Source organism: Diabrotica undecimpunctata, chromosome 5, assembly GCF_040954645.1.
Source record: "Diabrotica undecimpunctata isolate CICGRU chromosome 5, icDiaUnde3, whole genome shotgun sequence".
In the NCBI taxonomy this organism is placed as follows: domain Eukaryota; kingdom Metazoa; phylum Arthropoda; class Insecta; order Coleoptera; family Chrysomelidae; genus Diabrotica; species Diabrotica undecimpunctata.
In genome coordinates, this window is record NC_092807.1 from 11,869,183 (window position 1) to 11,896,930 (window position 27,748).

The following is a 27,748-nucleotide window of genomic DNA, read 5'->3' on the forward strand; positions in this document are numbered from 1 at the left end:
TAATCCACAAATTAGTTTTTGTTACTAACCATTAGTACATCATATAACTTATTTTAAAATTCAACAAAAGTTTTTTTTTGTTAATTCAATTACAATAAAAATAATTGTGTTTTAGAATAGCTGACTTCATAAAAAAAGTAAAGGTGAAAAATTTTTCTAAATACACACCATTGTGTTGTACCATGGACAATTTTTTCTCACTAAAGGAAGCTATTTTTCATTTAAAAACAACCTACGAGTACTAAATTTCAAGTAAATACGTTTATTGGTTTTAAAGTTATTGTTGTTATTAACTAAAAGAATTTAATTTTTTTTAATTTTAACACCCTGTATCTCGAAAAGTAAATAAGTTTGACCCCTCATTAACTATATCGTTTTGTTCAATTTTTCGAGAAGTATCTACAGTCAAACGTTGTAAGTGTCATTTGGAAACACCCTGTATGTATGAAATATTAGATATTTAATAGAAAATATTAGATACTTACAATTTTGCCACAGACTGAACAGTAGATTTGTCCCATATCCATAGACAGCTCTTTATAAGGTTTAATCCAAGTTGAAGCACTGGTTGATTAAGGCATTATAAAATCACAATCTTCCTTTTTGTTACGCACAACGAGTGTTTACGCTTTGAATATCAAAACAAAAATTATTTATAAATCTGAGCATCAAATTAGAAATGTTTAGGTACCTAATTCAATAAACTGGGAGATTTTGGAAAATCCCTAAATTAGGAACAAAACTATTAGCCGTTTACCTGCTGTTAAGATACAATAAATTGTAGATAGATTTGGGGATTACATCATAAAATGCAAATGAGCGAACCCTTAGCGATTATCCAATAACTGAATGCCTCAGTAACCGAGACTTTCTAAGAATGTTGAGGGCTACTTAAATTGATCTTCTTTGAAATTGTAAATGTTTTGTACATGTAGAGATTACGTACTTAGATCATTTCTTGATTAAAATGACTACAAAATTTTATACAAGAATTGAAATAAATTGGTATGTTTAAAAATTTTCAAATACAGTATAAAAATCTGAACTTTTATGCACTTTATGCAAACTTTTATACAAATATGCCAAAATATGAAATATTTGCATAAAATATGCACAATATGCAAAATATGCAATATGCATATTTGCCGAAGTCTACTTATAAGCGCTAGAGAATATAACCGTGCTTCTGACATTGTACTACGAAGATATTTATGATTTTATTAATTTAAGTTTAGAAAAAGATCTCTCTGAACTAGCGGTCGTGACGGGTAAAGTTAAAAATAAGATGCATGACACACTTCTGGTATGCAAGCACTAGTGCAATGAAAATCTATGAGAATAATTTTGGCTGCATCATAAATAGATTTTGCCGATTCCAACTGTGTCCTTATTGATTTTCTAACAAATTGCAGTTGCTCCAAAAACTCATTACTTAAATCTGACGGGTACGCAGCAAGGCAAATTTACTGGTTTCGGCAAAAAATTCTGGATCCGATTTGAAAAGATATCCACTTCTAGGATCTAAGACTTTAAAATTGTCGTTTACTTTGTACATACTTAAAAACCTAGCTTGAATTTGCTGAATGACTACATTCCGAAAATTCCGACTAGATTTCCGAAAAACACGACTATTCTATATCTTTCTTCAGGGTTTGAGATGCGTTGATCTTGTAATAATTCATCGAAATGCTTCTTAACTCTACCAAACCTTTTGATTTTAAAAGTACGGAACATATTTTTTACAGCTTCTAAACTTAGACAATACACCTTGGCAATATCTCTTTACAGTTTTGATGAAGAAATTAATAATCATAGTGCGCATTTTGAGAATATTTTGATTTACGTCCGCAAAAACAAAATAATTAACAAAAAACCAAAAATATTTAAACTAGAGAAATAACTAAAAAGATAAACTTCATGTAAAATTTAAATAATGGAAATTTATGAGCCATTCCAATGGATAAAACAGAATAGGCACATAATAAATATTATAACATAACATGTCACATCATAACATAAATAAATTTTTAAACAATATCTAAAAGAGGCCATTACCTTTCCTGCAGCGTTCCTTCACCTTCCTATAATTCGAATCCATATAAAAACTCCACTGAGACAACATCTTGAGCCATTTTCTCTCTCGTCTTAGCACCGTTTCGGCAGGAGGACCGTTCCTGGGCTCGGGAGAATACTGAGCGCCTCCCAGGAATCCGTGCCGATCGGGTACTGTCGAAATGACGCTGCCATCGATGAGCGTCGAGGCTTCTGAGCAGACAGAAATCGTATCGGCCGACGTCATGTTGGCGGGAAAGGCTATCATCGGTCGAGATACATTTTCAAAACCTGTAAAAAAAGTAGATAGTGTCATAATACTGACTTCTTTTACTTTCAATTGATAAGATATGTTACAGTTACTTTATAGGCGTTGGAAGCTCGCCTGTTGCTAGAAATTATAAAAAACTTTATTAACAAACATTTAAATCAATAGCATAGGCGCAAGATTAAGCCACTTACGATTTATTGAAGTTATGATGCAAATATCAGACGACTTTAAGAAGTTCAGAAGTTGATAAGGACACTACTCTTACTAATTACCTTTACGAAATTCCTGAATACGATAATTAGTTCCCAGCAGCAGCCTATCCGTATACGACGCAAAGAAACAAGTATCATGGATATGATAGAATTTCAAACATACATATATATATATATATATATATATATATATATATATATATATACATATATATATATATATATATATATATATATATATATATATATATATATAATAGTCTCCCGTTTTATACCGCTGTCGCGGCTTTGGGAGTATAGCAGGGTAGTCTGCTATATCTAGGGCCTACGGTATACAAGGAAGGTAACATGGCCAGTGCTACGCTTCAACCGTTTATTATTACCCCTGGTTTTACCCAAGGTACTCATTTTTATTCAGGCTGAGTCGACCTGGGGCCTATAGACATTTTTAAAATGTCTAGATGTTCTTGCCGGCGGTGGGATTCGAACCCCGGACCACCGGCTTGCGAGTCAAGCATCCTACCGCTTGCGCTACGCAGGCCCTACATACATATGTGAAGTGAAATTTAAATGACGCTAGGTGGACTAAATGCATTCTAGAGTGACCTGTCCAAAGTTTCGTAAATATAAAAATAAAAGTAAGTATTTAACACAGGGGCGGATAACATTAACCCATTTATTCCCAGTATAAGTTCGTTTTTGAACCACTTACTTTGCAATTTTTTTAACAGCAGTATTTCGACATATCACGTTTTGACTGCATTTTTGGTTTCTTGCTATTTTTTTTGAACAATAAAGTCATAATTTCATGGTTGCTTTATATAGCAACCATGAAATACAGCGGAATGACAATTATTCTTTACTATTTTGTGGCAATGATAATTTAAAATAATTATGCTTAAAATGAATATTTCCTCTGATTATGATTTAAGTCTAATGGTGCGTTTTTGCACCACTGGGAAAAACCGTGTATTCTACCTATACGCGACATGGATCCCTTTCGTTTTCAGAAATAATAATATTAATCTTGTTTTTGTTCCATTATAGACTCGGTTATAATCCTCTCAAGTGGTTCTGGAATTTTAGATACATATTTTATTGAATTTACCATTGAAACCAGGACGAATCTAAGTATAAACAAATAAATATTTTATCTAAATAAATCCTCTCAAGTTTGTCAGGAAAATTGAATACCCAACTTGTCCCAATTTATTAAATCCCCTTCTCGAGATAATTAGATAAATTTTCTGATACATTACATGATTTTGCGGGAAAACCACCACGTCCATCAATAGAACTTTTCTCTTTATTTTTTGATAATGAGGTAATTTGTGTAGTTCTTAATTTACGACAAAATATGAGGGTTGTTTTTTTAATTTTGCATATAGCCATATAGACAAAAACACTTAAACTACTTTATTGCATTTTAAAATATGTCCCACCAAAATCGATACACTTTTGCATATGTTCAAACCAATTGGTAAGACAGTTATTCCAGTCTTCAGTGGACACCTGCAAAATCGCTGTTGTAAAGGCATCGATGGCTACTTCTGGCAACTGGAATCGCTGTCCACGCATTGAATTCTTGATCTTTGGGAATGTGAAGCATTCGTTGGGACCAAGGTTGGGGGTATAAGGTGGATGGTTTAACAACTCGATGTTTTAAAACTACAAAAACTCTATTGTCTTTTGGGCAGTGTGAGCACTTGCATCGTCCTGATGTAGAATGATTCGCCGTTGTGAGTTGCTGGGTCGGAGTTTCGCGATAACTTCTGGTAAACAAACGGTTATATACCAATCAGAAGTAATCGTTCTTCGATCTTCTAAAGCAATCATTCCGACATGACAAGATTTTGACACAAAAGTTGCGACCATTTTATTTGACACACTTCAAGAACGGATCGCTTTCGTTGGTTTTTCCCCATCGTGAAACACCCACACAGCGGATTGGCTTTTATTTTCCGGTTCGTAGAAGTAAATCTAAGATTCATCGCCACTAGCAATACTATAAACGTTTTTTGAGCTTTCTTTGTTGAACCGTTCCAATGTTTTTTGACAGCAATTGGCGCGAACAGCGTTTTGCTCTTCTGTGAGCAAATAAGGGATCCAATGGGAGACCAATTTCGTAACACCCAATTCTTCATGTAGGATCTTTTGGATCGAGGTCTTTAAAATGCCCAAAGATGGCTCTATCTCCCGGTATGTTACACGGCGGTCATCCTTAATTAGCTGACGAACCTCATCAATATTTTGCTGTGTGACTGTTGTTTTGGGCGGATCTGACCAAGATTCGTCGCTGAGACTGGAACGACCACATTGAAATTCCCAAAATTAAATAATTAAATTCCCTATTAATTAAATAAAACATTTGAAAAAAAATTAATAGTAGTTACCAGTGGTGCTTAAACTCACCAGTCGTTTTTCTTTATAAAGAAATACAAAAATTTTAACTTTTTTTCATTTTTGTTTTAATTACACTAATTTATTGTCAAAAACACATTTTTGACAATATTTTTCTCATTATTAGAGTTACCGGTTAAATATGGGTTAAGATGGTTAGAACGAACTTGACTTATATCTAACAAGAGAGGAATGACTGTAGATATAATGTAACGTGGCACAAAAAATAAACATAAGCTGCAGGAGGTACCTCCAAAGTTCCAAATGAGGCTATGAGAAGACGTCTTAAATAAAAACGTAATAGTTTTTATTTTAAACACTGAAAAGACTAGACCACATAGCCCAGTCTGGTTATGCAAAAATCATCGAATTCACGGCAAAATTTTTCGCAGATATCTGAAGCTTTTAAGACATAGGTGGGGGTTACTAGATGACGCGTAGATGAAAAAGTACTCGTATTTTTACCTCGCGTCTTTTATACAATAATTTATGGTCACAATTTGATTTTTTGTCTATAAGTTTTTTCCCTTATATTTTACCTACCAGCTTTTTTGCACTAATTTATAAATTTTATTAATTTTTTATTAACAAAATAAAATGTTATTAATACATTTGAACATCGAGTAATTACCGTCTTTTAAATTTGTGCGTTATTTCCCCCCGATCGGTGAAATAGTTTAAAAGTTATTTAATTTATTTATCCCTGACGCTAAATATTTAAACTATTGAACTTGCTCTATTAATGATGCTAGACACATTTAGCAAATTTCATAGGATTCTTTAAGACTTAAACCATCTCAGAAGTTAAATGCATATTGCGTTTTCATCGAAATTATTTACAAAATAAACGTTTGAAAAAGGGGTATGTTTTTTACTTATAAGCAATTGTAATAACTTCTATATTTTTCAAGATACAGACTTGTACGTACAACCATTGGATAGATGGTAAAAAACTCAAATTTAAAAAAAAAACCCCCCCCCCCCGGAATTCTAGGACCGATAGTACCTAACTTCGTTCGTATTGGTCATAGAAGGTTTTTTTTCAAATGTGATTTTTTTTACCGGTTATCCAATGGTTGTACGTACAAGTCTGTAGCTTGAAAAATATAGAAGTTATTACAATTGTTTATAAGTAAAAAACATACCACTTTTTCAAACGTTTCTTTTGTAAATAATTTCGAAGAAAACGCAATATGCATTTAACTTCTGAGATAATTTAAGTCTTAAAGAATCCTATGAAATTTGCTAAATGTGTCTAGCATCATTAATAAACGAGAGAGTGGAAGTACTAGAAAGATGGCTGGAACATTTTAGTACGCTACTTAATGGAGAAAGTAGAGCTGAAGGTAGATATGATATAGAAATAGAACAGGAGGATACTGAACTACCAACTTTGGAAGAAATAAACAAAGCAATTCAGTCTCTAGCCAGAAACAAGTCACCCGGAGCAGATAACCTACCCGCAGAAATATTTAAATGTGGTGGTCAAACATTTGTAACCCTCCTTCACAAACTACTAATACAGGTATGGCAAGAACGCGCGTTACCAGAAGATTGGAATACTGGAATTATATGCCCCATACACAAGAAAGGAAACGTTCTTGAATGTTCCAACTTTGATTTCCCTTCTTAATACAGCATATAAAATTGTGTCCCTGATACTTAACGAACGACTGGCGCGGTATACTGACAATATAATAGGATCCTACCAAAGAGGCTTCTTGAAAAATAAATCTACCATTGATCACATATCATCCATCAGACAAGTATTAGAAAAAACGACGGAGTACGACATAGACTGCCATTACATCTTCGTAGACTTTAAGGCAGCGTACGATACTATTGACAGGTTCCAATTATATTCGGCGATGATCGAATTACGAATACCAAAAGAATTGGTAGAATTAATTAAAATGACAATGATGAAAGTCGAATGTAAAGTGCGCGTACAAGGGGATGTTTCAAAACCATTTAAAACCAACAGAGGACTGCGCCAGGGAGATGCGCTATCATGCACGCTGTTCAACCTAGCGTTAGAAAAACTTATGAAAGATTCGGGAATAAACTTAAAAGGTACGATATATACCCGTAGTATACAAATAATGGCATACGCTGATGATATCGTCATAATTGGAAGAACCCAAAATGAAGCAGTGGAGGCTTTCACACGTATCAAAAATGCCGCAGAAAACATCGGACTTCTGATTAACATCCAGAAAACTAAATATATGCCGGCCATATCAAGAATTCAACAAAATAACTTAGAGGTGTAACACGAAACGATAGAAATGGTAGAAGAATTCTGCTACTTAGGATCACTGGTAGACTACAAAAATAACACATCCAACGAGATAAAAAAAAAATATGTGTGGCTAACCGCTGTTATTTTGGCCTGGGCCCTCAACTAAGAGCGAGAAGTATGTCAATAGCAACAAAGTGCAAACTTTATAAAACAATAATACGCCCAGTACTCACATACGGATCGGAAACATGGGCAATGACGACCCGAAATGAAGAGTTACTGCGAGTCTTTGAAGGATGGAAGAATGTTTTGAAGCAGGCCAAGGCCCACGAAGGGCTGTAGCGCCAACTGATGATGTCTAGCATCAGTAATAGGGCAAGTTCAATAGTTTAAATATTTAACCTTAGGGATAAATAAATTAAATAACTTTTAAACTATTTGACCGATCGGGGGTAAATTTCGCACAAATTTAAAAGACGGTAATTACTCGATGTTCAAATGTATTAATAACATTTTATTTTGTTAATAAAAAATTAATAAAATGTATAAATTAGTGCAAAATAGCTGCTTTTTTGCACTAATCTAATCTCCGTAAATTATTTATCAATTTTAATTTAAAAAACGGGAAAATAAAGATATTCTTGATATAAAAAAATGATATATTGTTTAGGTAAAATATAAGGGAAAAAACTTATAGACAAAAAATCAAATTGTGACCATAAATTATTGTTTAAAAAAAAAACGCAAGGTAAAAATACGAGTACTTTTTTATCTATTCATCATCTAGTAACCCCCACTTATGTCTTAAAAGCTTCAGATATCTGCGAAAAATTTTTGGACCTTTTTTTTAACTAATAATAATTACGATAACATAAAAACAAAAACACTTCGAAATAAGATTTATATGATACAGTCTTACTTGGTATATAGTTAAAATGCTTCTATAATAATATAGTTAACACAGTATGATTAAAGTAATTTAAAAAAACGTAAGAATATACCTATTTTATAAGTCATTTTGTTGAGATTCACACACTACAAGCGATGTATTCAATTGTATATGTTCCTAGTAGAGAAATCTCACAACTTTTACGATCGCTTCGATTTTCTTTTCTTTAATTATATAACGTCGAATGGCATTCTTTTAGTAAATGAACGGAATTGGTAAGTGAAACTGAAGCAACGTTACCACTTTATCAGTTTTCGGTAAACATTGCAGAATAACACAAGATAACACTACGCTGCTGTTGATAACAAGAGGTAGCTGCCTGTACATACAGGATAGGAATAATTTGCATTTTGATAATAATATGGTTTGGATAACAAGAACCACATGGTCTATGTTTTGTTAGGTATTTTTTATGCAGTTTTTAATTTAAACCTGATTAAATATATGATGATGCTACCCGTGACGACGTGTTTTGTGGCGCTAGTACCGTGACGCTCGCCTCAGCATTTTACTGTAGAAAAAATAAAACGCTAATATAGAAGCTTCGCTTCAATACGTCATTGACTAAATGGGAAAAATAAAAGAAATAACGGAATTACGTTTGCCACCTTATTATTGTCAACTAAATCCAATAGAGTTAATGTGGGCTCAAGTAAAAAACATAACGAAAGATAACTGGATCAATACCGTAAACGACTTAAAAAAGAGGAAGAAAGATTGTGGACTGTTGATAATATCAACGAAGAAATTTATCAATCTGTACTCATTCAGGAAGCATTCAGGTCAATTGCGAGAGGGGTCAGGCAAGGATGCGTCTTGTCTCCGACGCTTTTCAACGTGTACTCACAGGTCATATTCAAAAAAGCCTTATGGGAAAGAAAAGGGGGAATAAGAATTGGTGAAGAAATCGTAAACACCATGAGATTTGCAGATGACACGGTAATTATCGCTGAGAGTATAGAAGAACTACAAACTTTACTAGATGCAATAAATAGTAAATGCATTCAAATGGGACTTGACATCAACAAAGATAAGACCAAATTTATGATAGTATCAAGGAGTCCAATAAATAATGAACAACTAACCCTTGGTGCAACAAAGAAGAATACTGAGAATCGACGAAAACTAGTAACGACGATATAAATAAAATGAACAAGGAAGTATCAAGAGAAATCAGAAAAGACCTAAGAAAATACAAAGATGAGAAAATTATCAAAACCATTGAGGAAAATAAGAGTGTGAAAATAATGAGACGCAAACTCACAAAAAATGGAAATAAACAAATAGTCAAACTCAAGGATAGAAATGGCAACATCACATCAAACAGAGAACATTTGTTACAAATTGTGGAATCATTCTATGAGACATTATATAGCAACCAATCGAGTCTAGATATAGTTGAATATCAGCAGAGGAAGGTTCAAAATCAGGGTTCCGAAGATATCCCAGAAATCTCCTTGGACGAAATTTACGGGGCTCTAAAAAAGATGAAGAATAACAAAGCTCCGGGGGAGGACGGTGTCGTCACGGAAGCGATAAAGATAGGAGGCTCAGTACTGATAGCCAAAATTCAAAAGCTCTTTAATCTATGCCTATGGAATCAAAATATCCCAACAAAGTGTAATAATTCAATAACTGTACTCTTACACAAGAAGGGAGATATAGCAGACCTGGAAAGATACAGACCAATCAGTCTCCTTAACCATCTTTATAAATTATACACCCGAATAATAACGAACAGATTAGAGACAAAGCTGGATTTTTACCAACCTGGGGAACAAGCCGGTTTCCGCCCTAATTACGGCACAAACGATCACCTGCAGTGCCTAAAAACCCTGATAGAAAAAACTAACGAATATAACCGTCCCTTGGCATTGATATTTGTAGACTTTAAAAAGGCGTTTGATACAGTGGAACTACCGTCCATCTTAAGAGCACTACAAGATTGCAGGGTCGACCACAGATATTGTAATATAGTTAAAAATATATATGAAAATGCCACAACAACTATAAGTCTACATTCAGCAACTAATAAAATAAAGATAAAAAGGGGAGTCAGGCAAGGTGATACCATGTCACCAAAGCTGTTCATTACCGTTCTTGAGTATGCATTTAAAAGACTAACATGGCAACAGAAAGGAATATCCATCGATGGAGAAAGATTAAACCATCTACGTTTTGCGGACGATATCGTGCTTCTGTCAGATAACCTGGGAGAGATCAAAGACATGCTCCAAGAACTGAATGACATACTACAAGAAACTGGGCTGGAGATAAATTTCGAGAAAACCAAAATGATGACCAATATGGTTCCCAGCGAAGAGATACAGATAAGTAACAACAAGGTAGAATTAATCGATAAATACACATACTTGGGTCATGAAATCAGAATAACCAGAGACAACCAAACCTGCGAGCTAAATAGACGAATCAAGTTGGGAGGGGCGGCATATGGAAGGATGAGAGACATTTTTAAAACAAATACCCCAATTCACCTGAAAAGGAAGGCATTTAACCAATGCATCTTACCAGTCTTGACCTACGGAGCAGAGACCCTAACTTTAACGAAAGCTACTGCCGAAAAACTGAGGGTAACACAAAGGCGAATGGAGAGATCGATGCTGGGCCTGACCTTGAAAGATCGCGTGAGAAATGAGGAGATACGCCGACGAACTGGCGTAGACGATATTATACTGCGAATCAATAAACAAAAGTGGAGGTGGGCTGGACATGTTGCTAGAATGGAACACAGAAGATGAACGAAGAGATTATTGAAGTGGAGACCAAGAGCCGACAAGCGGAGTCGAGGCAGACCACCCACCCGATGGACCGACCTAAGGAGAATAGAAACAAACTAGATTGCAGCAGCTAGAGATAGAGAGAACTGGAGACGTTTGGAGGAGGCCTATATCTCCAACAATGGATGTGAAAATGGGACTGGATGATGATGATGAACCCTTGGTGGACAGCAAATGGAGAGAGTGACAAAATATAAATATCTGGGAGCTTACATCAACACAGAATTAGATCCAGACCGAGAGATCAGGGTATGAATTGAAATGGCAAGGGCAGCGTTCTTAAAATTCAAGCAATTGTTCTGTGACAAAAACTTGAATACTTCGATGAGACAGAGGTTTGTTGAATGTTCGTCTAGTCCCAACTATTGTACGGGGTAGACACATGGACGTCAAAAGCGCAAATAGTTAAGAAGCTTGAAGCCTTTGAACTTTGGATATACCGCAGAATGTTGAGAATTCCATGGACTGCCAGGGTCACCAATGAGGAAGTGCTGAGAAGGATGGGTCGAGACAAAAAATTGTTGAGAAACATAAAACTACGCAAGACTGCATACCTTGGACACATACTGAGGAATGATAAATATAGTCTTCTACAGGTCATCATGCAGGGTAGAGTCGATGACAAAAGGGAATAGGTAGAAAGAGGAAGTCATGGCTGCGAAATATTCGAGATTGGACAAACATGACTGTAGACGAATTATTCCACGTTGCAAAAGACAGAGAAACTTTTAGAAATGTGATCGCCACCTTCCGTTAATAAGGACGGCATAGGAAGTAGAAGATAATCATTCCAATCGTTCCGGAAAACGAATCTAACACAGAAGAAGAGGAAGGGAATATTGATTCCGACTTAAAACACCTAAATATAAACGTATTGCAGTCTACACTCAACATCATAAAATATGTTTTTGATTCGTATAACAGTATGCCGTTAAAATATCTAAATTTAGACGAAAAATAATGTTTATTTTTTGGGGTCGTGTTATATAGCAATTATCTATGACGTCTACAACGATAATTATTTTACTACTATTTTATTTACGTTATAACAAAATGAACTAAACATTAACCATTTTTTAAAACAAATAAGGTTATTAAAATTTTTATAACATATTCATTGGCCTTGTTAATGCGCGTATATCAATACTACATTTTCCGGAATTGAAGAAAACACAACTCTTGATAGTTTTAACTTTTACATATATGTAAATTTTCCCCTTTTCCGCCCCTTTTTAACGGTTGACCTCGCTTTAAAAAAGAATAATTTTGATAAATATGTAAATGTTTGTATACAGCGGTGTGGTTAGTCACATCTGATTAAGTACTTACACACCACAACATTCCGAATATCTGGGATATTTTATAAATGAACCTTGAGGTAAACAAAATGCGATTTCTCGGAAAGATGATTACTGATTGTTTAAAAACTCTTAATCATTCCTACATAATATTTTATCTATTTTAATATAAAATGTTATTATCTCAAATAAGTGGAAAGATGAGATGATCTCAAACAATAACATTAATTGATCTTTTATTGACATGCAGAAAACAACATTTTTCAACAAAAAGTTGCCCAATATTTCTCTTGAAAGTTAAAATATAATATACAGGGTGCAGCATTAGTGCGAGAAAGTCAAATTACTCATTTATCGTAAGAGATACGAAAACAAATATTGAGGTTAAAGTTGGAGCACGGTTAAAGTTAAAGTTTAAGGTTATAGTTTTTAATGAAACATCCTGTATATTATTGGAAACTTCTCGATGTTCTCGTTTTTTTTTTAATATAATGTTTGGCAGTGTTACACGAGGTAATTTAAAAGCAAAATTAACACCCTGTAGAATTGTAGAGATTTGATTTCTTTGGAGTATTAATGTTTATATTACTTACTATTTGTGTTGATTGAGAGGGTCCGTTTATTTTTCTGTCGGCACCCTCCTCTTCATAAAAAACCGGGAAACTACTGCACCACTAGGCCCCACTTCTCTATTCCAAACCTTTCTGAAATTATCTTGGTTAACAGTGACCTTCATTGAGGAATAAATGTCTGGTGTTTTGACTCAACAGACTCAAGCAGGTCACTTATGGAAACTTGTCTCTAAGGCTATTTCTTAAGTATTCAGGTTTAGTGTTAGAAGCCAATCTTGTAACATGCAGAGATGCTGATTTAGGAACCGCCTGAATGTTAAAAGATTCAACAATTCACATTCCACATCCAACCACAAATCTCCTACTTTGATTAGCCTTAGGGCCCACAGACATTCACCCATTTATTCACTCTCATTATTTTTCCCTTCCAAATTTTGAATATTATGCATGATATTTTGTTGCTTAGCCTGCAAAACTGCTGCATTGGCTTCATGAACCGAAATCACAGGAAACTACACTGTTGGTGTCTTTTCTGCATTTTTTTGCTCATCTCTGTTTGTTTTCATTGTTAAAATTTGGGGGTTATGGTTTGACTTTGACTGCTGCGGCTTCATCTTCTCTGCATATGTCAAAACATCAGCTGCTTCAATGTTGCCGGTTTTATCAGCATAGCCTTTTCCTTCAAGCCTCTTTAGCCTTTAATTCGGCAATAATCATATCTTTACCTTTTAACATTTCATCTTTTGCTTCAAGCAACATCTGAATTGGAGCACCAGTTATAATCTCACACTCATTGCGGCAACCACATTTCACCAAATTATTTCTTCCTACCATAATTAAACCTGTCACTCAAAGTGCACAAGACAGATGGAATACAACCTCACAATTAACACATTTTACAACAGTATTGACTACTGATTTTTGGCAATAACAGATTTTAGTGGAGCTTTTTTCATCATCGTCTTCACCTGCCATGTTGCCAAGAATAAATAATTTAGACTGCTTCTTAATTTGTTATTATTGGATGAGATATCAAAATAACTAATTAGTTAAGATTACTGATGTGTAAAATATTAATAAAATCATGATATTCTATCTAGTTGGCCATGACTCTGAGACTAAACTTGCTTAAAAGTTTAAAATTAGACTATTTTCATAGTTCCTTTTGCTTTGTTACTATTACTAACATAAATTTTTTGTAACGAGGAACGTATTGATATAGTTTTTGTGCCAGGAGGGTAGAACAAAAATGTGCTACTACTAACAAGTAGAGGTGTGCTTATTAGTTCTTTTAGACGAACTAGTTCAAGCGAACTATTTCACAAAAATGAACTAGTTCAGTGAACTAGTTCGCGAAAGAACTATTTGTAGGACCGAAATCGAAATCCAACCCTAACATAATTGGTTGCCAGATGTCTCGTCTTATCATCACACAAGCTCGGCGCCGGCCGCGCGTTTTTTTTGGTTTTCAGTCAGTCTTTCACTCTTTCACTACCGTACAAGTAGTTCGCGTTCGGAACCATTTCTTTCGATCGTATGTTTAGGTTTAAATGTTTTAAATTTATTTCTCAAATGTTTTGCAAATAACATTTTTTTATTTGCAAAAAATTATTAAGATTTGTTTTTTATTAACCGTTTTAAATATAAATATGGTTCACGTATGATTTATTTTTATATTTACGTATACTCATAGGTATCTATATTAGGTTATTTCTAAAAGAACCTTACAAAAAAAATCAGTGAATTTTTTAGGAACATTAAATAACACATTTTCATTCTCACTTTTACATAAAATTATATTTTATGTAGATGCATCAATCATTTTAACCACAACTTAAAATTGTTATTTCAAAATTACAATACGAGAAACAGTACAGCATGTCAATGTTCAAGCCAGTGCATGGGCATGGCATAAGATCCGAACCATTATGATATTAAGATAAAACTGTTTATGTTATTGTCATGTTCATAAGAATTATGATCTGTTATCTGAGACTAATCGGCACTTCTTTTTTTAAACTAGTCAGTCGGTCAGTCCATCCTATTCACAAAATAATAAATATATGATCTCATTCATTCATTATTTTCTTCTTTAAAAGTTGAGACACAATTTATAATGCAAATCGTTCGCAGTGAACTAGTTCTATGAAAATTAATGAACTAGTTCAATTAGTTCAGTTTAAAGAATCGTTCATTTGAACTATTTCGATGGTGAACTACACATCTCTAGTAACAAGCAATTCCCAGATAGACGACAACCGAGAAGAGAAGCTTTTCAAAGTTTTGACAGACTGGACATGTAAATTACGAAAAATCTGATTGAACAAAAATTATTGTAAATAAAGAAAATGAATTAAATATAATCCGTAATATCAGTGAGAATCCACATGTTAGTACAAAGGAAATTGTACACGATTTTGAGATTAGTGCTCGCAGTATAGGAAGAATTTTAAAAAGAGCAAGATGCAACTATAATAAAAGAGTAGAATTGTGTCAATGGGCACAGGAACAAATTAAGTATGATGCCTATTTCTTGGAATACATTGTATTTGGAGATGAAGCTACTTTCCACAAGAGAGGTGTTATAAACAGACATAATTTCTACTAGTAAACAATCAACTTCTAATTTACAAGAAAATTTTCACTCACAGTCAAACAAGATGATTATTAAATGTTTGGGCTGGAATTCCTGGTAATGTCATAGGACCCTAAATGTAAAAAAAGTAAATGGGACATTGTATCTACATTTTTTGGACAACGAATTACCAAAATTATTTTAAGTAGTACCATAGAACATATGTGAGAGAAGTTGGATATACAAGGAAAAGAGCAAGAAGGTGGCCTCCACAATCTCCAAAGTTAAACAAGCTAGATTTTATTTTCTGGGGTTAAATAAAATATAAGGTGCTTAAATACCACCTAAAACTAAAGATTGGCATTGGCATTGATGAGAGAATTGGCAATGAATGTATGATATTAAACAGAAATTTATTTTAAGCACAATCAAACATATTTAAATGAATGATTTTTCTCACAGCATATTTGCTCACTATGAATATTTAAAAAAAAATGAACTTCATAAACCCCAAATTATACCAAACCTGATTTTGGTTGCCTTTAACAATGGTTGTATGCTTCAACTATAAAGAGAGCAAGGTTTTAAAAAGTACATTTTGATTATACTATTTTATGAATTCTGCAATTTTCAATTTGTATGAAACAATAAGCAGTAAACATTTGTCTCTTTCGAGATTAATTGCAAACTTTCATTTTTGGTTTATTTACTTGTTTTTTATTTTATTTTTTTAATTTATTATGTACAAGTTTGGTATGCAAAACACTTAGAATTCATAGAATAGAATTTTGGCTATAAGTAATTGTAAAAATATTTGCATGAATGTAATGTTTACATTTTTTTAATCTACTGATATCCTATCAATACACACTTCTTATTAAATAAAAAAGATTCATTATCAAACTACACTTAAATCGCTAAAATTGTATACCTACTGAATGGCTTGTAATTATTACTTTATAGTCACGATTATTATAAATCTACAATTATTATTTATGCCTATCATCGTGGAAAATGTTTAATATGATGCAAATATATTAAAAAACTGAAGTCCGCAAGAATAAATGTATTTATGAATGGTTTTTTTTTTTTTCAATAAAAACCCATTATCGCTATTGCTTAATTCAAAAACATAATTAATTTGCCAATTAAACAATAGAAGCCGCTTACATAAGTTAATGATAGAAGCAAGGTACTAAAATTCCTCACACACCTAATTATTCCGCGACGTTTGGTAATCATCGTAATTTAAAATTCATAATGATTCATGTGTGAAATCCCACAAGTCAATGCAATTTTTGAAAAACATCTGTGCAACCGTCCTCCTGTTTTAAAATGTTTTAATTGACCTGGTTCCTAATTAAATGTTTAACTATGCATACCAAACATATCCAACACCTACACTAATATTTACAATAAATAAAAATAGCAAGATGTTTACTTACCAATAGAATTTTCAACTCGAAAAGGCAAACTTTTCAAACGTTAACAGCCTTTTTTACACCAATAAGAGGAAATTTCACTATTTTTAAATAATAATAAAGATAATGTCCCACTTCAACTAACTAAATTGTACAAATATTATTATTTTAACAAATTGCTGCCAGAACTAATAGAGGCGAGGCTTCTGTCATGTTTCTTTTGACAATTCAATGACGTATGTGAGACAATAAATTTCTTCTTCTTTTACTTTCTTCTAAAATTCTCAATAATACACACTTACCAGAAACTAACGCAAACGAGTTTTTTTCCGACTTTGCTATTCTTTTTATAACGCCGCAAATATGGAGCAAACTTACTTAAAATATAGATTTAAAAGCTTGATATTCATTAATAAGTGAAAGTATTTTATTTACTCCTAACCATTAACCAAATGGCTGAAATTCCATACTGTAGAAAAGTGTTATGTTGGTTATCTAATTTCAAGGTGATTTCTTTTACAATGACAACCTGAGGAGGGCCATGTGCATCTGTTAACCTAACCGTTAAATATGCTTTTTAAATAATAATAATAAACCATAACATAGAATACAAACTCTGATTGAGGGAACAAGAAGTATTTATTTAAGAAACACTTAACACAATTTAAGATGTCGATGTTAGCCGAAAGAAAACGCAAACAAAAGTGGTCTCTGAACCCTAGAGGAAAAGAATGGTCCCAAGGTAAGTTTAAAAGCAATTAATTGATATCAACCAGCCTTATAATAATTTTTAGACCGAGAGCAATACTTTTTAAGATTAAAATTTTTGTGTTTATTGTAGATGCAAACAAATTTGGCCAAAAACTGTTAGAAAAAATGGGTTGGCAATCTGGGAAAGGTTTAGGAGCAAAAGAAGATGGCATTAAAGAACATATAAAGATATCGTATAAAAATGACAGTAAAGGTTAGTTAAACAGTAAAATGTATTGTACTTTATAGTTAAATTCATATATTTTTTAGGTATGGGATACAAAGAATCAAATGATCAATGGACAGAGCACGAAACCCATTTTAGTGCCCTTCTAGAGTCATTAACAGGCGAGGAAACAAATTTTGAGAAAAAGGTTATTTCACTGGAACGGAAATCACAAACATCAAGAGCCAGAGTGCATTATAAGAAGTTTACAAGAGGCAAAGATTTGAGCCAATATTCCGAGAAAGATTTAGCAAATATATTTGGAAAAAAGTCACTTAAGGAACCAAAAAAAGAAGTTGAGGTAAAAGAGGAATGTGGTGATTCAAAGGAAAATGAGAACAGTAATGATATGCTGATAAACGCTGGTTCAATGAGAGATTACTTTAAAAAGAAATTACCAAATTTAGGAAAATCTAATGGTTATGTTGTTGGTAACAATGGAGTTCTGCAGAAACAATCAGAAGTTGAATCAGAGACTGACAGTAGACCATCTTTTGGTTTTGGTTTTAATGGCAAAGAAGAAAATACTTCGGAATCTGAAAGTGAGATGAGACCTTCTTTTGGTTTAGGATTTAGTTCTTCTACAAGCTCTAAACCTACAAAAGAAACTTCAAAAATGTCTTTTGTATCATATATTTCTGAAACACCTGTCAAAAGATCAGCTGAGGAAGAGGAAGAGGTGGTACTGTCTCCTAAAAAGAAGTCCAAAAAGGATAAACAGAAAAATGAAGAAAGTGTAGTAGTTGGCATATCAAATCCTAGTTTTAATCCCATGGGCACACCAGTAAAGGTTCAAAGACATTCTTTAAACCCCATTGAAGAAGTTTCAACTGAAATTGATGAAAGTTTTAATACGAAAAAAAATAAAAATAATTTAGAATGTTCTTTAGATAATTTAGAGGGAAGCTCAAGAAAAAAGAAGAAAAATAAAAAGAATAATTCAATAGACACTGTTGAAGGTTCTGGTGAAGTCCTAAAGAAATCTAAGAAGGTTGAACAACATTTGGAAGGTATTGCAAATCCAGCCTTTGCTCCCATGGGCACACCTGTGAAAATACAAAGGCATTCTTTGGATGTAATTGAGGAGAGTATTACCGAAATAGATAGCAGTATGAATGATTCCAATAGCAAGAAGAAGTGCAAAAAGAAAGATAATTTATCTACTAACACCAAACAATTAAATGATGAATCTATAGAAAGTGTTAACAAATCAAAAAGGAAAAAGAATAAGAATGATGTTTGTGAGTTCAATAATCCTACATTTTGTGAAATAGATGAAAGTACTGAGGCAGCAGAAATTGAAAACAATCCCTATGAAGTATCGACAAAGAAATTAAAAAAAGAAAAAAAGAAGAAAAATAGAGGTAATAAAGATGAAACAATTAATACAAGTGTAGAAATTTCAATAGATAATCCAAACTTTGACCCAACTGAAGATAAAGACAATCTAAATTGTGTTGAAATTGACGAAAATCCTTATGAAGTGAAGGTAAAAAAGAAAAATAAAAAGTCAAAAAAGCTGGAAATTGACAATCCAAATTTTGATGATACACAGGAAGATTCAATAAATTTATCTCAAATAGAAGAAAATCCGTATGAAGTAAAACTAAATAAGAAGAAAAAGAAAAAGAAAGATAAACAGTTAGCTATTGATAATCCTAGTTTTGTAGATAATACAGAAACTCCCATCGATAGTGTAAATCCATATGAGGTTAAACCAAAGAAAAAAAAGAAGGTAAAAAATGGAGAATCTGGTGTAATAAATCCTGCTATTGATCTTAATACTCCAAAGGCAGAAGAAAGTCTTGATTTAGGTGAATGTGATCTTATGCTAAATGTTGTGTCTACTCCAGTGAGAAAGGAAGAAACCAAAACCGTTAGTTCAGTAGGTTCGGTTAGTAGGGTGGAAAGTGTAAAGAGCAGTAGAAGTGTAAGGTTTAGCGATGTAACACAAGAGTTTATTATCCCAAATAACGAAGAATTAAAAGAAATGTCCAAAAAGGGAAAAAAGAAAAAGAAAGGTTTAGATAACTTCAATTTTGATAAACAAAAAACAAGTTTGGATGAAAATGTTGATACAATAGCAAGGACCTTGGATGACTTTCAAGCAGAGATAGAAAATGATATAAACGAAGAAAAAACAAAGGTAATTACATCAGATGACTTTATGATAGGTGAGGTGGGTAATCCACATGGGGAAAATGAAAAGTTAGCAGAAGGGACAAAGTTGAAGTTTAAATATGCAAATATGGAAACTAAGTCACCTTTTTATATGCTAAATAAAGTGGGAGCTAAGAAATCATATAAACATTTGATCAAAGGGGACATTTTGGTAAAATTTAAAAATACCAATTTGCATGAGGTTAAAGGATATGCAACAAAGAATACAAATAAAGTTTAGAGATTTGTAATTTTATGTATTATGTATATTTAATAAAGTGATTAATTTTTTTTAAGTTGTTTTATTGATTTTTATTAAAATTTTTATACTGAATGGTGCCTTTATAGAATAAAGATGATTAAGAGAGCAACAAAAGATGCAAGAAGGTGGATAAGTAACATTGAAATTGGTGAGACAAGGCAACTTGTTTTCAACAGAATTCTTCATCACTCTATTAGAGAAAAATATAAATACAGACTGACCACGTACTATTAGTGGCCGTCATAAAGATCGCTCTTTCATGCAAGAACAAGCCTGAAACTCAACAACATATAGCACTGGACAAACTGAAAGACCCAATGATACAAGCAGAAATAAGCAATGAAATAAACGCACAAATTCAAATATTGACGACAAACATTGCCGAAGATCTAACACCAACATGGAATACGATTACAAGTGCTGTAACAGACATCATGAAAAACAACTTAGGGTACAAACGAAATAACAAGAGGCAAAAATGGATGACAGACGAAATACTATTACTAATGGAAGAACGACGAAGACACAAGAATAAACAAGATGGCAGCAATATGTATGAAAACATTAACAGGCAAATAAAAGCAAAAATAAGAATAGCAAAAAATGAATGGCTTAATTAATGACCGTAATTTACATAAAAAGCTTAAGGAGACTGCTGGAATATACAGAAAACGAAGACCAACCACCATAGTTAATCAGGATAACCAGATAGTGCTGGGTGAAAAGGAAAAAATTGATATATGGGAAAATTATATCCAGGAGCTCTTCCATGACGAAAGACCCATGAGTGAAGTTTATACAGACGACCAGCTGACTGGCCCTTCAATCATCAAAGAGGAGATAGAAAAGGCAATATTCAATTCAAAAAACAATAAGGCACCTGGACCAGATGAAATCCCGTCAGAAATACTCAAATCACTGGATGAAAGGGGAATTTCAGCACTACACAAAATATTTAACTTAATTTATGAAACTGGCTGCTATCCTCAACAGTGGTTACGCTCTACCTTTATTCCCCTGCCCAAGAAAGTCAATGCAAAAAGATGTGAGGATCACAGACTCATTAGCCTGATGAGTCACACTTTAAAGATATTCTTAAAAATACTACATCAAAGAGTATACAAAAAATGTGAATGGGACATCAGTGACTCCCAGTTCGGGTTTAGGCAAGGTTTAGGAACACGAGAAGCAATAGTAGCAACACAGGTGCTGGTCCAAAATTGTTACGATCAGAAGAAGGATGTGTTCCTATGCTTTTTAGATTACCAAAAAGCGTTTGATCGTGTCCAACACCACAAGTTAATACAGATCCTCAAGAAAGTTGATATAGACCAAAAAGACATAAGATGCATTGAAAACTTGTACTGGCATCAAACGGCACAGTTAAAAATAGACAATTCTATATCTAAACCCATACATATAAGAAGGGGCGTTCGACAGGGATGTGTGCTTTCCCCTCTTTTATTTAACATTTATTCGGAAGCCATATTTCAAGAGTCTCTGGAGGATGCAAAGATGGGAATCAAAGTGAATGGAGTACTGATCAACAACATACGATATGCTGATGATGGTGTCTTAATTTGTGACAACATAGTCGATCTTCAACAACTTGTCACTATAATCGGAGAATACAGTAAGCGAATGGGATTAGAGATTAATACCAAAAAAACCAAATTTATGATCATCTCCAGAAACTTGGATGCACTTGAAAACTCCACCATAACACTGAATACTAAGTCCATTGAAAGAGTGAGTAAATTTAAATACCTGGGATCGTGGCTTTTTGAAGACTGGGCATCGGACAGGGAAGTAAAATGTCGCATTGAGCAAGCTCGACAAGCTTTCGTAAAATTCAAGAAGGTACTGACTTGTTCAGAGTTCGATCTTCAACTGAGACTAAGGTTTACTAAGTGCTACGTGTGGTCAGTGCTGCTATATGGCGTAGAGGGCTGGACACTCAAAACGAGGGATATAAACAGATTAGAAGCTTTCGAAATGTGGCTCTATCGCCGTATCCTAAAAATACCATGGACAGCGAAAATCACAAATATAGATGTCCTTAAAAGAATAAACCAAGAACGCCAACTTTTCGAAACCATCAAGAAAAGGAAAACGGCGTATCTAGGTCACATCATGCGAAATGAAAAATACCAGTTCCTCCAACTTATAATCGAGGGTAAAATTGAAGGCAAGAGAGGAATGGGATGCAAGAAAATGTCCTGGCTCCGAAACATAAGGCAATGGACAGGGATTAACGACATACAATCTCTGATACATATTGCAAGAAATAGAGAATTAATGGAAAATGTGATCGCTAACATCCATTAGTGGATTTGCATCTAAAGAAGAAGAAGATAAATACAGAGTTAGGAAATAATTATATTTTTGGGCCTCTTATATCCACTTTTGGATGTAGCCTTCTTATAGTGTCTACCATTGATCTCTATCCAAAGCTGCTTCAGCATACCTACTTCTTAATATCATCACTTCAACCCATTTGTGTATTTTCTCTCCATCTTTTTTGTATTATCAGGTAATTCACTCTTTTGTCACATAGTATGATCTGCAAATTTTTATTTGCTTTACTACTTAAATACTTTTTAACATTTCTCACTTTTATTAATTTGATGCATCAGAAGCCAATCACTGTAAGTCAATAAATCTTTAAAATGAGATTATAAGATGTTTGTGAAAGTAGTTGCAGAAAAATAAGAAGTTTTCTTCTTTCTCTTTATAAGCAATACTGCTTGTTCATTCGTGGATTAATACCTCTATGGAAGGTTGTCACTCCGTCTTTTGCGCGGTCGTCCGATACTTCTGCCAATTGGTGACTTATCTCTTGCTATTTTGATGACACGGCTCTCCTCCATTCTGCCTATGTGGTTATTCCAATCTTTTTCTATTTTGTGTCCATTCATTTATACACTACGTAATTCTTCTCAGTACTCTCATCTCTGCCGTTTCTAGTAGCCTTTGCGTTGTGACTGTGTCGGGTCTTGTTTCTGAGGCATATGTCATTATTGGTCTATATAGATCTTTTGTCCTCTACTGTTTTCAAAAGTGTATTTATATTATTCTTGGTGGGGGAAAAATAATAAGTATCTCGTTTATGCTGCAGAGGTCCGTCAGAAGGTCTCCGTTTTCATTTCTGATATTGTCGTTATATCGCTGTTTTATTCCTGGAACTATATCATTGCCAACACGGGCGTTAAAAACACATATATTTATCATTTGGGGTCTCGTTCATTACAGTCTGAAGGTTTTCGTAGAAGTTTTCCCTTGTGGTGGTATCTCTGTTGTTCTCTGGAGCATAGATTGCTATCACATTCGGAGATTTGACATCCAGTTTAACTTTTACACTTACTATTCTTTCAGAGGTATATTTACATTCTTGTACTTGGTGTAAAAATTTTCTGTGTACTAACATGGCGACTCCTTTGGCTCTGGTTTCTTTCGCAACACCACTGTAAATCATCAATTAGTCATCATAGAAACAGGAAATAAGAAGTCATTAGAAATAAATAAATCTTTATTTGTCATAATATAAATATTATATTTATAATTTCAAACAAGGAAATTAAAAAACTTTCATTCTTTCTGAAAGATAACTTTTCACCAAAAATTTTGACTTATATGAAATGTTCACCGAAAATAAAAAACAATTAAAAATTCTCATGACTTAACTTAAACAGCCACACGAAATAGTACAATATAACTGAGTACATATTGTTTAATCGATATATTCTTCCGCATTTGATAATTATGAATCATTTTCTCTGGCTGATCCAGCTCTCGTTTAATTTATTGTTGGCAACTTTCTGTAGAATGAGTGATAGTGAGTTGGAATAAATTTTAAGAAATCAATCATGTGTTTCTTTTTAATTTGCTTTACTGGTCTACGCTCAGAATGCAAAAGATTTTGAACTACATTAAACAAAATTTAAGGCCTTCCCTTTGATGCTGGTTTTGAAATATCAATTTCATCGAATTCAAACGATTCCTGCAATGTTTGTTTATAAAATATAGAGTTTGGTTTTTGTTTTCTGTACTGTAACCATTTTATTTGTAACCTGTTCACTTTTTGACCATTTATATTAACTTTTCTCTTGGTAATAGAATCCTCCAATTTTTTATTATTAAAAACTCTTTTCTTTTCATTTCAGTAACCAGAAACGGACTTTTGTTTTTAGCATTTTTGAAAATATCACCCAGTTATTTGAACCATAAATAAATTCTTTCTTTTTTTTGCTCTTCTTTCAGTGACACCATAATCAGCATCATTTGGAAGATAGCTGTGTCCCTGAAATAAGAAATTTGTGATCAGTATAATCAACTTTCATGTCAGGGTCTTGTACAAGTTTCTGGAGAGCTAAGGATAACTTTATATTTCGATTCTGCCCTGTACTACAATCGGAATATATGATTATGTGTTTATGTTTAGAACCATTTTGCTTAAGGTGCTTTACAAGGCCTGCTGCTAGTTCCTGGGAACCTCTAGAGCCCTCAGTTTTATTCCACATGTACATAAAACCCCTATTATCATTAAAAATATAAAAGCCCAATTTGTAAACATACATGTACAGTTTGTATTAAGCCACTGACACAGTCAATTTTGAAAAAGGAAGTGCTTTTTCTAAATCAAACGTAAAAACGTAATTTTCTTCACTTGCCTTCAATTTATCTCCACTTAAGGAATTTATTGCACTGTCTGCCTTCCACAAATGTAGTTCTTTATCTAATTTTGCTGTTCTTTTTTCTTTCTCAGGCTGCCCAAAAGTTAATTTATTCTGTAGTGAATCACACAGCTGACATGTATCCTTTGATGTAGGTTTAAATTGCAAATTGAGCTGAGTAGAAAAAACGTGGTAGTACATCTGCTCTTTCACAGGAACTACGTCTTCTTGTACACACTTATCTACAAGCCACTGACACAATCAATTTTGGAAAAGGAAGTGCTTTTTCTAAATCAAACGTAAAAACGTAATTTTCTTCACTTGCTTTCAATTTATCTCCACTTAAGGAATTTCTTGCACTGTCTACCTTCCGCAAATGTAGTTCTTTATCTAATTTTGCTGTTCTTTTTTCTTTCTCAGTCTGCCCAAAAGTTAACTTATTCTCTAGCGAATCACACAGTAGAAACTGAGTAGAACAAACGTGGTAGTACATCTTCTCTTTCACAGAAACCATGTCTACTTGTACACATTTTCAACATACATATTATATATATTTTTTTAATTGTTAAGTCAGGGTGTAGGTATCTCCTGTTAGGTGTATTAGATATTGTGTAATGGCTTTGATATGCCGGAAATAACTTTATATTGCTTTTTTACTTTTGACACATCAATTTTATTGCTTTATGCTCTACGCCACCTCTTGTCAATACACCCTGATGCTTCTGAACAGCAAGCTATTTTATTGAATCGATGATTAATAATTTGAAATGTGCCTTTAAAGAATTTTTTGCAGACACATATAGACATTGTTGGTTGTGGATTTTGCTTTTGGAAACCTGGTGCAGTTCCTTGCACGACGCTGCTTAATATTCGTAGTCTGAACAAGTCCTCGAAGGTAAATGTTTTGTTTATGTAATGGCCCAATCCATAAAATGACTTAAAAATAATCTCTTTTTATTCTGGGTTAACATTTTGAAAACAACGCGTTGTACAGTTACAATCCGCAGTTATGAAATTATTAGAAAATTAATTTATTAATTATATTATAATGACTATATTATATAGATTGAAAACATCAGTAAATAATATATGTAAATAAACATATTGTGGTTTATTCCCAACATTCTTTCTAAACATGCAGAGTACCCATCAAAGGAAAAAGATCTTCTAGCGCCTGAAACTATCCAATTAATTATATCCAAATTCCAGTAACAAGTCAAACATGATTAAATCTATAATTACACTTTTTTATAGACTTTTAACTTCAATGAAGCTAATTCTCATCAATAAATCATCAGTAGCTCTCTGCCTCTTCTTCTCAGCTGCTTGTCTTAAGGCTGTTGCCCTCAGCACATCTTCTAGAATCTTCATTTTCAGCCTATGAATCTCTTTTTGGTGTCTGACCTTGTTTTCTTGGCCCGTTGTTTATCTTTTGATAACATTTGAGGTATAATACCCACTGCCCTACTAGTAGTAGGAGTGTTTGCTAAAATTGATACTATTGTTACGTGTAGCTTTAACTACATTTTAAATACTTACCACTTTGAAGCATATTATCATCATTCTCTTCTGTACGACCAGCAGGTGTCATACTACAAATACTACCTGAAACTATTATTATGTGTACAGGAAGACTGCTCAAAATTATTACACCATACTTACATAACAAGTCCCTTTCTTCGAATTTTGTAGTGGGAAAGAAGTGAGGGAGTCAGAGACTACTGCTGGTGGGACTGTTTTTGTCCTACAATTATACTATGAGTCAAGTACAGTTACAAATTTAATACATTTACCTTTTTCAAAAACTGCTGCGCTGTCAAAAGGACAGTCGATGCTTACATCTATATTGGGAACAGTATCTTCAACAAACTCCACCACTCCATCACGCTCTGGCCTTTCGAGGGGGCCACCACCTGTAGCTAACATGTTGTGACGCAGTGCAGTTGTTTTTTGCGTTTCCTAAGATAAATTTTTTTTATTGGTCAATACTTAAGCATTTGCTTAAACTCAAAAGTATTCTACCTTTGTTTTAGATTGTTCCACAATTTTCTAAGCTGGTTGCTGATCCTTATGTTGACCGTTTGCGCGCGCTAAAGCACAAGCTAAATTTGGCGCTAAAAGAAAATTGACAGAATCTTCTTTTTATTTGATGTCATCATCAAATTTTGCTTAAAATCCCTAATTTTGTGTGCTTGAGATCAACCTTGAACGAGAATAACCGAAGTATTGTTTATAGAACACAACAAAATGATAAATACTGATATAAGTACACTCGTACACTGATAAAGTGATAGTGATGTTTGATGTTAACTATATTATTTATCTATGGATGTTACTTTTTTAACGATGATGTTGATGTTCTATTTAGAGAACCGATAAAATCGCCAATGCAAACGTTTGTACCATTTTTAGGGTATTTACATAATTCATTAGACTTTTCACATCAGGTCACGTCAAAGATAGAACGAAAGAAGCAGGAGATGGATCGAAGACACCCCTTGTATGACCACCAAGTTCGGCCAATTAGATTAAGATCTCGGAAAAGCTTTCTGAAAAAATCACGATCCCTTCCCGAAGAGCCAAAGACGCGCCGAAAACCCTTATTGCAAGCGTCAGCTACAACACATTTTGCTCAGTACAACACAGAGCTGGCCGCTGGACACAATTTGCCGTATCCCACATGGAAAGCGCTAAACAGGCTAAGAACTGGCGGTTCACGTTGTGCTATATTCTATTATCATGCACACAGATGAGAAAGACCTGCACAGAAGAAGACCTATTCTTAGCGAATGACAGGGCCATCTATTTGGCCAACCATTGGAAACACAAAATTTAAAGCTGTTGGTGTTCCGGACACGGAAAGTAAGTAAGTATTAGACTTTTGGGA

The 27,748-nt window shown here is 33.6% G+C and overlaps 2 protein-coding genes across 3 annotated transcripts in view; one reads left to right on the forward strand and one right to left on the reverse strand.

Annotated features, from left to right (window-relative positions):
• The window catches only part of wkd (TBC1 domain family member whacked), a 55,071-nt gene extending 38,050 nt beyond the window's left edge, over positions 1-17,021 (reverse strand). The window contains exons 1-2 of one of the 2 annotated variants that reach the window (XM_072531476.1): positions 16,815-17,021; positions 2,056-2,343 (exon numbers count right to left, since the gene is read on the reverse strand). In XM_072531476.1, coding sequence (XP_072387577.1) covers positions 2,056-2,320 — 265 coding nt within the window. In that variant the 5' untranslated portion in view covers positions 2,321-2,343; positions 16,815-17,021. Of the gene's footprint in view, positions 1-2,055; positions 2,344-8,178; positions 8,330-16,814 lie in introns of those variants that run through there. The other variant, XM_072531475.1, reaches the window with a different exon arrangement.
• Positions 17,022-17,296: 275 nt separating this feature from the next.
• Positions 17,297-20,217, forward strand: LOC140441055 (uncharacterized). Its single transcript, XM_072531474.1, has 3 exons — positions 17,297-17,532; positions 17,632-17,754; positions 17,811-20,217. Exons 1-3 carry the CDS (start codon positions 17,460-17,462, stop codon positions 20,165-20,167), a joined length of 2,553 nt encoding a protein of 850 aa, XP_072387575.1. The 5' UTR covers positions 17,297-17,459; the 3' UTR covers positions 20,168-20,217.
• The last annotated feature ends 7,531 nt before the right edge of the window (positions 20,218-27,748 follow it).